Source organism: Hyla sarda, chromosome 4, assembly GCF_029499605.1.
Source record: "Hyla sarda isolate aHylSar1 chromosome 4, aHylSar1.hap1, whole genome shotgun sequence".
Taxonomy (NCBI): Eukaryota; Metazoa; Chordata; class Amphibia; order Anura; family Hylidae; genus Hyla; species Hyla sarda.
The window spans coordinates 221547533-221560807 of NC_079192.1; the positions used below are offsets into that span (position 1 = coordinate 221547533).

Consider the following 13275-nt stretch of genomic DNA (forward strand, 5'->3'; position numbering starts at 1 on the left):
TGGCCGCCATGGTCACCATCCATCTTGAAAAGTTTCCCCCCTCACATATACTAATGTGCCACAAACAGGAAGTTAATATCACCAACCATTCCCATTTTATTAAGGTGTATCCATATAAATGGCCCACCCTGTATTATTCCTACTCCGATCTCACTGGATCCTAGTTTGTCTGTGCGATTGCATTAGGACTCGCTTATAGCACACTGCCTAGCTGCTGCGAAATCCCTTATCCCATTAAGGTGGCTGGACCCCATGCCCCCCACAACTGCCGACTGGATTTCTAAGGTGCACCAGCTCTGCAGGTTTGAGGAGATGTCTAGTAGGTCCGACAGTTCTCACGACAAGTTCCTGCGGACATGGCAGCCTTGGCTACAACATTTCAAAGATGTCGCTGGTGGTCTTCTCCTCCCCTGATCTGTGTTATGCTATGTTATTGTTGCAACGCTGCCTGGTGTCTATACAGTGTTGATTACCAGCCCCTTCTTAGTTAGCTCCTTTCCCTTTCCACCCTCCCTCCCCCCCTCCCCTCATACCCCTTCCTCTTTAGGGATGCTTTTTGTAATACCCCCCCCCCTTATTGAGCTCTTAGTACGCTTTGATGATCTTGATGTTCTGTTACTTTCTATTCTACTGAGGACTGCGCTCCTCTATATTGCTCTCATGCTGCTGTTGCAGCTATGGTTCTTTATGTTGTTCTTTTCCTGTCAATTTTTATGCCTCAATAAAATCTAAATTGAGAGAAAAAAAAAAACTGGGAAACAAATTCACAGGTGCACATCTTGCTCTGTAACACCAGGGTAGGATAAATCATATTCCAGGATTGTGAGGATGACCCTAGTAAACAGCATTATTAAAGGAAAAGTATCAAGCTGAAAAACGTATCCTCTATCCTTTGGGGATTTGGGGGTTTTAGATTGCAGGGAGTCCGACTGCTTGTACCCCCGAAATCTCCTGTACAGGGCTCCAGCTCTCCCCGTGAACAGAGCGTCATGACCCTCGCACGAAGCGGCGGCTGACACTTATATGTGTTTTAACATCAATTTTAAGGCTTTGAGTTAAGATGTGCTTCACATATCAGAACATAAAAATACCATGTTAAGCCACTACAGGTAACACAAGAAGGCATTAAAACTATAATAATGCGGTATGTATGTAGTGTTATACTCACTCCTTTCAATGCTTTCATGCCTGAAACATCAATGAATGAGACTGCCCCAAAGTCAAGGATTAAACTATGAAGTTCTATTCTAGGAACTTGGATATTATTTGGAAGATCTGCATTCCAGTCAATGACAATGGGAAGATCTGCAGTGTTTATGGGCTGGTCCAGCTCTTCAATCATGTTGTTGTCCAGTTCGTCTTCATCTTCTGACTTTTTGTAATCGTATGATGTACATATAACACCTTTCTAAAAAAAATTACATTATGGCATCAAATATGATAAATATTAAAATGATACTTGAATAAAAAAATACACAATTAAAAAATGACATAAAATAAAACCTTTGCATAACATTGTTGTATGACGTTAATCTGTATAGAAAATAAAGCATTGCATACCATTTAATCTTGTGTATTTTACTTACTGTTGTGACATGTAGTTCTCCCTTTTTCACTAATTTTTTGATTTTGCTCAGAGCCTTATTCCGCTTCCGCAGAACCCACAATGGATTAAATCCAGCCTTGAAATAATAAAAAATAGTATAGTATTACTATACAGTAAGGAAAACAATATCATACCAAGAGTATACAGTGCATGAAAGACTTACAGCAGCAATAAGTTTATCTCTGAAGAAGGCACTATTGGCAAAAAATATCGGAGCTGGACATCTGAAAATCTTCAGTCCTTTCGGCTCACAGATCTATGCATGATAACACAATGAATAAAGTGAATGAACAATATCTGTAAGTACATGTCCCAGGGAATTATCCTGGCTATGACTTACATCATTGTAGTCCTTCCTATTTTTGTAGATGTCTGTTTTTTCAATATTAGCTATCACTGCAAACTTGGGGCTAAAGAAAATAGAAAATGAGGTTAAACTCTTATATAGAAAATACAACAAACAGCATGGAATAGTAGAATTTATTTCTCTGCATTATACCGTACTTTATTTCCTTTGCACCTAAATACAGCTGTAATGTTTGCATTTCTTAAGAATATTCACTAATAATGGCTGGATCTTGTGTGCAAGACTGCAAGGTGACCATCTGCTTTGTGCTTAGCTTTAATACAGTGGCCACTTTGATAGGAGCTGCAGTAAATATTGTTGCTTTAAATATGATTCCTGGGTGGGGGTCATTTATTTATATAGAGCTAACACTATGCAATTGAAGCAAGAACAACTTGACAAAATGGATCGTTATCATAAAGGGGTACTCCAAGTTTTAGAAATGTATATAGGGGATAAGTGTCTGTTCAGGATTGTCCAACCTCTAGGCCCTGAATCTCCCCACTGCATGGAGCTCTGGGTTAGCATGCACCCCATGCATTCTCCATGGGATTCCCTGCTGCCCCCTTCTCCCCGATCTCCAAAATGGGGCCTGTCTGTTCCCACTGAGTGCTCCAGCCCCCACCAAGATTAACTGGTCTTATCAGTGATGACACGCTCAGCCAGTCACCGACCAAAGCAGAACACCACTGCGACCAATGATTGACTGACCAGCCGGTCACTGCTGAGATGAGTGAAGGGGGAGGCTGGAGCATTCCTTGGGAAGAGCTGAGCCCTGTATTGAAGATTGGGGGGGGTCTCAGTAGTCGGAGCCCCCATGATCAGACATTTTTCTGTGGATAGGGAATACATATTTAAATCTGGTTAACCCCTTTGAGATGTTGACTGTGCTGCGTAAGTGGGGCTAATATATTTACATCCACATCCATTATAATAATCCACTCTCTTCATTACTATTAATAACATATTATTACTAATAACATTAATAACATACTATTACTAATAACATAACTATTAAAAACATACGTCACAGATAGTGGACAATGTATCTGAGGCATGAAATTAGCATCCAAACTGGCAGACTTTTTTTTTAACTACCGTATGTTTAAAATTGCAGTAAAGAATTGTGCTTACAACTGAACACGGAACACCACTGTCAGAAGTTCTACTCCTACACCAACAGCAAGCCCAAGATCCAAGCCAAGAACAACAGATGCGATGAATGTCAAGACCCAAACAAGCTGTAATAAATAATTATACTGTGTTTTAAATAATAATATAAGTCATGGATCACTATCTCCATATTGAAACTATTTAATATATAGAATTATTCAATGCTTTATTTTTTACTGTGTAGTGCGTTATGATATACTGGACATGTAATTGCTTTCCAACAATAAGTTAGGATGCCAGGTTTTCCTTGACACACCTTCCAATTCCCAAGATATGTGGGATTATAGTTTGTCTGACAAATCAGGGAATTGCCAAATGGGCAAAAATGTAATGATACTTGAAGAGTATACAAAACAATAAGATATAGTAAAATAGTGATGATAAAAATAATAATGTGCTTACACAATCATACTTATCTCTCTTAAATAACACTGGAATTTCATTGAACTTCATCAGCATTCCTTTTAAATTCACCAAGATGATTGCTGCCAAAACTGACTGAAGCAAAATAAAAGTCATCATAACGAGTATTAATGGAAGTAAAATAGTAATTTTCAGTTTTATTAATTCATGGAAATTTGTCAAGAAGAGAAAAAATATTTTGGTCTGCTTTTTTTGTATTTTTCTAATTATTATTATTTTTTAGGTGTAGCTAATTACAGTTTTTTGCACCTTTCTACAGAGAACAGGAAGTGGCATGTTTTGGTTTGCGCATAAACATACAGCTTTTAACACCAGTCCCACCACCTTTTTAAAAGTGGGCAGGACTTAGCATAAAGTGCTGGAGTACATTGCAGTTAAAACTTCTAGCTGGCACAGATTTTACTATAGGGCACAGAGGCAGCCATGGATATGTTTCATGTATTAAGGTGTATGCCCCACAGATTAGCTCAAGACTGGTGTTTAGTAAATGTGTCCCAAAGTGCCAGCTTATTGTGTATGCTCTAGTGGTCAAAGTGAATACTACAATAGTTCTGATCGTCACATAAAAAGTAAATAAATCATACCTTAATTAAAAAAAATGAAAAACCTTTGAAATAATATATTTTTCTTTAAGAGGGATATATGGTCACAGAATCATAGACTAAAATGTAACTTTTATTACATACCCATAAAAAACAAAAAAAAACAAAGGGTTCCTAAATGCTCATAGAGCCAAAACATAGTAACATAGCAACATAGTTCATAAGGTTGAAAAAAGACCAGAGTCCATCAAGTACAACCTATAACCCTATTGAGTCCCTAATGAGTTGATCCAGAGGAAGGCAAAAAACCCTCATACTAGAGGTAAAAATTCCTTCCCGACTCCAAATATAGCAGTCAGAATAAATCCCTGGATTAACGTTCTGTCCCTATAAATCTAACATACATAACCAGCAATCTTCTTACTCTCCTAAAATGCATCTAGACCCCTTTTAAATGATTTTACAGAGTTCACCATGACCACCACCTCCGGGAGAAAATTCCACAGTCTCACTGCTCTTACAGTAAAGAACCCTCACCTGTGCTGGTGTAGAAACCTTCTTTCCTCTAAACGTAGGGGATGCCCCTTTGTTATAGATACAGTACTGGGTATAAATAGATCATGGAAGAGATCTCTGTACGGTCCCCTGATATATTTATGCATAGTTATTAGGTCTCCCCTAAGCCTTCTTTTTTCTAAACTAAATAAACCTAATTCTGATAATCTTTCTTGGTACTGTTATCCTCCCATTCCCCGAATTACTCTGGTTTGCCCGTCTTTGAACCCTCTCCAGCTCCACTATCTTTCTTGTACACTGGTGCCCAGTACTGTACACAGTATTCTATGTGTGGTCTGACTAGTGATTTGTACAGCGGTAGAATTATTTCCTTGTCGTGGGCATCTATGCCCCTATTGATGCACCCCATGATTTTATTTGCCTTGGCATCAGCTGCCCGACACTGGTCACTACAGCTAAATTTACTGTTAACTAAGACTCCCAAGTCCTTTTCCACATCAGTCGTCCCAAGTGTGCTCCCATTTAATGCATAATCCCAGCCCGGATTTTTCCTGCCCATGTGCATTACCTTACATTTATCAGTGTTGTACCTCATCTGCCACTTCCCAGCCCAAACCTCCAACCTATCCAGATCCATTTGTAACAGTGCACTGTCCTCTATTGTGTTTACCACTTTACAGAGTTTAGTATCATCTGCAAAGATTGCTACTTTACTATTCAACCCCTCTAGAAGGTCATTAATGAATATATTAAATAGGACAGGACCAAAGAATGACCCCTGTGGTACCCCACTAGTAACAGTCACCCAATCAGAATAAGTACCATTAATAACCACCCTCTGTTTGCTATCACTGAGCCAGTTACTTACCCACTTACACACATTCTCCCCTAGCCCAATGCTTCTCATTTTATGCACCAACCATTTATGTGGCACCATAGCAAATGCTTTGGAAAAATCCAGATATATGACATCCAGTGATTCCCCCTGGTCCAGTCTGGAGCTCACGTCCTCATAAAAGCTGATCAGGTTAGTTTGACAGGACCGATCCCTCATAAAGCCATGCTGATATGGAGTCATACATTTATTTTTATCAAGATATTCCAAAATAGCATCTCTTAGAAAACCCTCAAACAATTTACATACAACGGAGGTTAAACTAACAGGTCTGAAATTCGGGGTCACCTTTTGACCCCTTCTTAAATATTGGTACCACATTTGCCATGCGCCAGTCCTGGGGAACAGTCCCTGTCACTATAGAGTCCCTGAATATTAAAAATAGGGGTCTGTCTATTAGATTACTTAATTCCTTTAGAACACAGGGGTGAATGCCATCTGGACCTGGCGATTTGTCTATTTAGATTTTTTGTAGGCGGCACTGTACTTCTTCCTGGGTTAGACAGGTGACCTGTACTGGGGAGTTTACCTTATCTCTTTGAATTTCACCTGGTTTTTCATTTTCCTCGGTGACTACTACAGTGGAGAAGAATTTGTTTAATATATTTGCTTATTCCTGATCCCCGTTTATAATTTCTTCTTTATTGTTTTTAAAAGGGCCTACACTCTCATTTTTTACCTTTTTGCTATTTATATAGTTAAAGAACATTTTGGGGTTAGTTTTACTCTCTTTGGCAATGAGTCTATCTGTCTCTATTTTTGCAGCTTGTATCAGTTTTTTACATATTTTACATTTTTTTCTATAGCTTTTTAATGCTTCCTCACTGCCATCCTCTTTTAGTAGTTTAAATGCTTTATTTTTGTCATTTATTGTCCCCTTAACGGTTTTATTCACCCATATTGGTTTTCTTATATTTCAGACCCTTTTATTCCCATAAGTATATACATCTTACAGTGAGATTTTAGGATATATAAGTCTCACATTTAGTGTCAGTTTTCTTGTTTTTGAGGACATTATCCCATTTTATATTGTTATGGGCTTCTCTGAGTTGGTCAAACTTTGCCTTCCTAAAGTTCATTGTTTTTGTGGCCCCTCGAGAGATTCCCTTATTGAAGAACAAGGTATAATGTATTATATTATGATCACTATTTCCTAGGTGACCTTCTACTTGCACATTAGTTACTCTGTCAGGTCTGTTGGTTAATATTAAGTCTAGTACGGAGCCGCCTCTGAGGTGCATAATTGTACAGTACTATATATCCCTATAGCATAACTTTTAGGTGTTGCATAAACGTGTAGTACCTTATTTATTTGCTATTTTTGTGCATTATCTAGAAGTTTTGCATTATTGAGTAGTATTATACCCCTGGTGGACAATTTGGGAGCAGTTGGGAACCCTAGGTACCAAATATTGATAACTTTGAATATACTGATACTGTTGGTATCATAGCCTACATAGCCGTAGGGATTGGCCCGGCTAGTAAGCTAGCTCATATCATTAATATGCTAGTCAGTGTATCCTAGGGCAAGGACAGCTATTGTAGGGTAGGTTCCGGTGCGGGACCATCCTTATTAGGATGACCATTCCACATAGGCTTAGGGCCTAGAGCAGGATTAGTCATAGAGAGTAAGGCTGGGTTCACATCACGTTTTCTCCCATACGGGAGCACATACGGCAGGGGAGAGCTAAAACCTTGCGCTCACGCATGCCTTTCTATGTGCTCCCGTATGTAATTAATTTCAATGAGCCGGCGGAGTGAAACGTTCGGTCCAGTCGGCTCATTTTTGCGCTGTATGCGCTTTTACAACTGGACCTAAAACCGTGGTTGACCACAGTTTTAGGTCCAGGGAAAAAAGCGCATACGGCGCCAAAATGATCCGACCGGACTGAACGTTTCACTCCGGCCGGCTCATTGAAATGAATTACATACGGGAGCACATAGAAAGGCATGCGGGAGAGCAAGGTTTTAGCTCTCCCCTGCCGTATGTGCTCCCGTATGGGAGAAAACGTGATGTGAACCAGCCCTAATAGGCTCGCGTCCCCGGCCTTCCCAGTTGTCCCTCCCTGTGCCAATCCCTGAGCCACTGGGGTTAGGGCATGACACTAGTATCATTACGTATACTTAATAATAATTTATCTTTTTGTATACACACTGAATTATCTGTAGCACTGATTTTTTTCTTGTTGGATTGATACGTACTGTGTTATATGCTTGATCAGTCGTATTATGGGATTTGTGAGCGGTATACTCACGCACTGTTTGTTTTGGTGATTTGTTTTGGCTCTATGAACATTTAGGAATCCTTTGTTTTTTTATGGGTATGTAATAAAAGTTACATTTCAGTCTATGATTCTGTGACCAAATTCTACTGATAGACTTATTATCTTTCCTGTGAATTGCATTATGAGGGTTATATGACAGATAGATGAAGGAGTTCTCTACATTATTTTCAAGGTTGCTCAGGGGCAGAGAATGGCACAACAAATGAAAAAACCCTCAGCTTACTCCCAGTCAGGGGTCAAGTCCTGGAATAAAAAGTATGGGAACTCACCCAAGATTTCCACTCAAGGGCTGGTACAGCTAAAGGGAACGGTGTTCCTGCTGTGGAAAAAGTGCAGGAACTCCGTTCCCACACGTTCTTGCAGGACTTGAGCCCTGCTCCCAGTTCACTATGCACTCTTTGACAGAGACTGAGCTGAGCTGCCCTTGGGTAATTTTGGGAAATCCCAGCAAATCCCTTTATTGTTTATTCAACTTTATTAAAAAGATATATATATACAACAATAATAAAGATATATGCCTCAGCCACAGCAACAAATCACAGCTGTGATTGGTTGCTGTGGGAAAATCACTCCACATTTTCTCTCACACAGTTTGATAAATCTGGGCCATGTGAAGATTATCATTTTATTTTACATTATATTAAATCACAATGAAGTAATAAATACCTTTGGTAGTGGTTCTAGAAGGTAGCCAATGGCCAATGTTACAATCAAAACAACCAAGCCAGATATTATCCCAGCAACCTACAAATATACATAATACGATTTAAATATGTATAAAACTATAGAAAAACTGCAACCCACAAATTTAATTTACCGGTACTTGATGTGAGATTTTTAAATGTAGCAAATCTCTTGCAAAGTGAAACTGTACTTAGTGTCAAACAGAATAGTTTATTAAAAGCGTACATGAAAAAGTACAAACAGGTTAGCCAGGTGACCCATGGTTAGGGTGCGGCAGAAGCAATACATAACAAGCAAGGTACAAGACCAAAGAAAAAAAGATCAATATCTAAGAACCCAATAACTGGGAGAACAGGGGAAAGAAATTAACATAATCATGGTAAACCAGAGTCGGGTGGGCCCATCTGAAAGCAAAAAAGAATTACAGATCATACAGGACTTACATACATGGAAACATGTTTTTTTTTTTACAACACAGCATATAATATATATAGCAGCCAGCCAGAGGTGTAAATAAAAGGAGACCTCTGAAGTGTGCCGAGAGTCAAGCCAGGGTTGCCAGACTCTAGAGAATAATTCCAAAGTATCTTCCCTAACCACCGACTTCTTTTCTGACAGCATTTATGGTAGAGCTGGGGACCGCCATCTGGAGGCAATGTGAATCCCAGTAGCCAGTAAAACTTAAACGGTGCATATCTCATGGAAGAAGGTTTATCACCCAAGAGGCAGACAGATGAGCGCAACGTGTACCCAAAACAGTAAAAATTAGATTCACCTCCTGCCTCCAGAAGACCACAACCAGAGGACATCGCCACCACAAGAGTGCAAACGTGTGGTAACATAGTATACATGGTGGAGGGCATTAAGAGCTGTCTTGGTTAAGGACACATGCCCTTTTATACAGGGTGGGCCATGTATATGGATATACCTTAATAGAATGGGAATGGTTGGTAATATTAACTTCCTGTTTGTGGAACATTAGTATATGTGAGGGGGGAAACTTTTCAAGATGGGTGGTGACCATGGCGGCCATTTTGAAGTCGGCCATTTTGAAGGCAGGTAGGAAGAGGGTCATGTGACACATTCACTTATTGGGAATTTCACAGGAAAACAATGATGTGCTTGATTTTAACATAACTATATTCTTTCATGAGTTATTTACAAGTTTTTGACCACTTATAAAATGTGTTCAATGTGCTGCCCATTGTGTTGGATTGTCAATGCAACCCTCTTCTCCCACTCTTCACACACTGATAGCAACACCATAGGAGAAATGCTAGCACAGGCTTCCAGTATCCGTAGTTTCAGGTGCTGCACATCTCGTATCTTCACAGCATAGGCAATTGCCTTCAGATAACCCCAAAGATAAAAGTCTAAGGGGGTCAGATCGGGAGACCTTGGGGGCCCTTCAACTGGCCCACGATGACCAATCCACTTTCCAGGAAACTGTTCATCTAGGAATGCTCGGACCTGACACCCATAATGTGGTGGTGCACCATCTTGCTGGAAAAACTCAGGGAACGCGCCAGCTTCAGTGCATAAAGAGGGAAACACATAATCATGTAGCAATTTCGCATATCCAGTGGCCTTGAGGTTTCCATTGATGAAGAATGGCTCCACTATCTTTGTACCCCATGTACCACACCATACCATCCTTTTTTGTGTTCCAACAGTCTTAGAGGGATCTATCCAATGTGGGATTAGTGTCAGACCAATAGCGGTGGTTTTGTTTGTTAACTTCACCATTCAAATAAAAGTTTGCCTCATCACTTAACAAAATCTTCTGCGTAAACTGAGGGTCCTGTTCCAATTTTTGTTTTGCCCATTCTGCAGCACCTGAAACTATGGATACTGGAAGCCTGTGCTAGCATTTCTCCTGCGGTGTTGCTATCAGTGTGTGAAGCGTGGGAGAAGAGGGTTGCATTGACAATCCAACACAAGGGGCAGCACATTGAACACATTTTATAAGTAGTCAGAAACTTGTAAATAACTCATGAAAGAATAAAGTTACGTTAAAACCAAGCACATCACTGTTTTTCTTGTGAAATTCCCAATAAATTTGATGTGTCACATGACCCTCCTCCTATTGAAAAAACAAAAGTTGGATTCAAAATGGCCGACTTCAAAATGGCCACCATGGTCACCACCCATCTTGAAAAGTTTCTTCCCTCACATATACTAATGTGCCACAAACAGGAAGTTAATATCACCAACCATTCCCATTTTATTAAGGTGTATCCATATAAATGGCCCACCCATTGATCAAAGTGGCCATTGTAGATGTGTTGTTATATTTCATATAGCATTTAGAGTAAGCAGGTAGGAAAACTAGACATTTTTTAATATTCCAACAACTAAACTAAGAAAACATGGATAGGATACAAAATGCATAAATGAGAATTTCAGAACTGTATTACAGTATATTCTCATATTTTACTACCTGGGTTTTGCCACCAGTGCTTTCTTGTACAGATGACCTGGATAAAGATGTGCTTGCAGCGAATCCTTTAAATGACCCACACAGTATATTGCTCAGTCCAAATGCTATTAACTCCTAATACAAAAATGATGAGAAAATACAGGCACTTATTCATGCATATGATCATATAAAAATGGTAAGGCTTCTAAACTGTATGTAGCCATAAAATAACAGCTACTGAAGTGTATGAAGTAAGGCAGGGTAGAGCAACACAAAGAAGATTCGACGGCACGGAGGAAGGTAGGGGCCCTCCGGCTGTCAGTTAAGGTGACCGGTGCCCCCCGGTGGTCCCAATCACCCATTGCAACCAGCCAGCAACATTGATGAAAAAAATTTAAAATGCTGATTAAATTCCAAAAATCTTTAACCCCTTAAGGACTCAGCCCATTTTGGCCTTAAGGACTCAGACAATTTAATTTTTACGTTTTCATTTTTTCCTCCTCGCCTTCTAAAAATCATAACTCTTTTATATTTTTATCCACAGACTAGTATGAGGGCTTGTTTTTTGCACGACCAGTTGTCCTTTGTAATGACATAACTCATTATATCATAAAATGTATGGCGCAACCAAAAAACACTATTTTTGTGGGGAAATTAAAACGAAAAACGCAATTTTGCTAATTTTGGAAGGTTTCGTTTTCACGCCGTACAATTTATGGTAAAAATGACGTGTGTTCTTTATTATGAGGGTCAATACGATTAAAATGATACCCATTATTACATACTTTTATATTATTGTTGCGCTTAAAAAAAATCACAAACTTTTTAACCAAGTTAGTACGTTTATAATCCCTTTATTTTGATGACCTATAACTTTTTTATTTTTCCATATAAGCGGCGGTATGGGGGCTCATTTTTTGCGCCATGATCTGTACTTTTTTTGATACCACATTTGCATATAAAAAACTTTTAATACATTTTTTATAATTTTTTTTTTAAATAAAATGTATTAAAAAAGTAGGAATTTTGGACTTTTTTTTTTTTCGTTCACGCCGTTAACCGTACGGGATCATTAACATTTTATTTTAATAGTTCGGACATTTACGCACGCGGCGATACTAAATATGTCTATAAAAAAAAATTTACGCTTTTTGGGAGTAAAATAGGAAAAAACGGCCGTTTTACTTTTTATTGGGGGACGGGATTTTTCACTTTTTTTTTACTTTTACTTTTTTTAAATTTTTTTTTACATTTGAATAGTCCCCATAGGGGACTATTCATAGCAATACCATGATTGCTAATACTGATCTGTTCTATGTATAGGACATAGAACAGATCAGTGTTTTCGGTCATCTTCTGCTCTGGTCTGCTCGATCACAGACCAGAGCAGGAGACGCCGGGAGCCGCACGGAGGAAGGAGAGGGGACCTCCGTGCGGCGTTATGAATGATCGGATCCCCGCAGCAGCGCTGCGGGCGATCCGATCATTCATTCAAATCGCGCACTGGCGCAGATGCCGGGATCTGTATTGATCCCAGCACCTGAGGGGTTAATGGCGGACGCCCGCGAGATCGCGGGCGTCGGCCATTGCCGGCGGGTCCCTGGCTGCGATCAGCAGCCGGGATCAGCCGCGCATGACACGCGCATCGCTCTGATGCCCGCGGTTATGCTTAGGACGTAAATGTACGTCCTGGTGCGTTAAGTACCACCGCACCAGGCCGTACATTTACGTCCTGCGTTCTTAAGGGGTTAAAGAAAGCCTGGTGTAAAACTCTAGACATCGTATCTCCTATCCAAGGAAAGGGAATAAGATGTTTGATCATGGGGGGTCTAGCCACTGGCCGGACCCCAGAGATCTGACATCTTATCTCCTATCCAAAGGATAGGGGATGTTACGCCGAGCGCTCCGGGTCCCCGCTCCTCCCCGGAGCGCTCGCTTCACTCTCTCCGCTGCAGCGCTCCGGTCACGTCCTCTGACCCGGGGCGCTGCGATCCCGCTGCCAGCCGGGATGCGATTCGCGATGCGGGTAGCGCCCGCTCGCGATGCGCACCCCGGCTCCCCTACCTGACTCGCTCCCCGTCTGTTCTGTCCCGGCGCGCGCGGCCCCGCTCCCTAGGGCGCGCGCGCGCCGGGTCTCTGCGATTTAAAGGGCCACTGCGCCGCTGATTGGCGCAGTGGTTCCAATTAGGGTAATCACCTGTGCACTTCCCTATATTACCTCACTTCCCTTGCACTCCCTTGCCGGATCTTGTTGCCTTAGTGCCAGTGAAAGCGTTCCTTGTGTGTTCCTTGCCTGTGTTTCCAGACCTTCTGCCGTTGCCCCTGACTACGATCCTTGCTGCCTGCCCCGACCTTCTGCTACGTCCGACCTTGCTTCTGCCTACTC

At 40.7% G+C, this 13275-nt stretch overlaps 1 protein-coding gene across 1 annotated transcript in view; it reads right to left on the minus strand.

The window, feature by feature from the left end:
- LOC130367440 (chloride anion exchanger-like) overlaps window positions 1-13275 on the minus strand; it is a 79305-nt gene that overhangs the window by 36987 nt on the left and 29043 nt on the right. The window contains exons 9-16 of the mRNA XM_056569860.1: window positions 10911-11024; window positions 8453-8530; window positions 3528-3623; window positions 3087-3193; window positions 1947-2016; window positions 1770-1862; window positions 1587-1682; window positions 1169-1408 (exon numbers count right to left, since the gene is read on the minus strand). Coding sequence (XP_056425835.1) covers window positions 1169-1408; window positions 1587-1682; window positions 1770-1862; window positions 1947-2016; window positions 3087-3193; window positions 3528-3623; window positions 8453-8530; window positions 10911-11024 — 894 coding nt within the window. The remainder of the gene's footprint in view (window positions 1-1168; window positions 1409-1586; window positions 1683-1769; window positions 1863-1946; window positions 2017-3086; window positions 3194-3527; window positions 3624-8452; window positions 8531-10910; window positions 11025-13275) is intronic.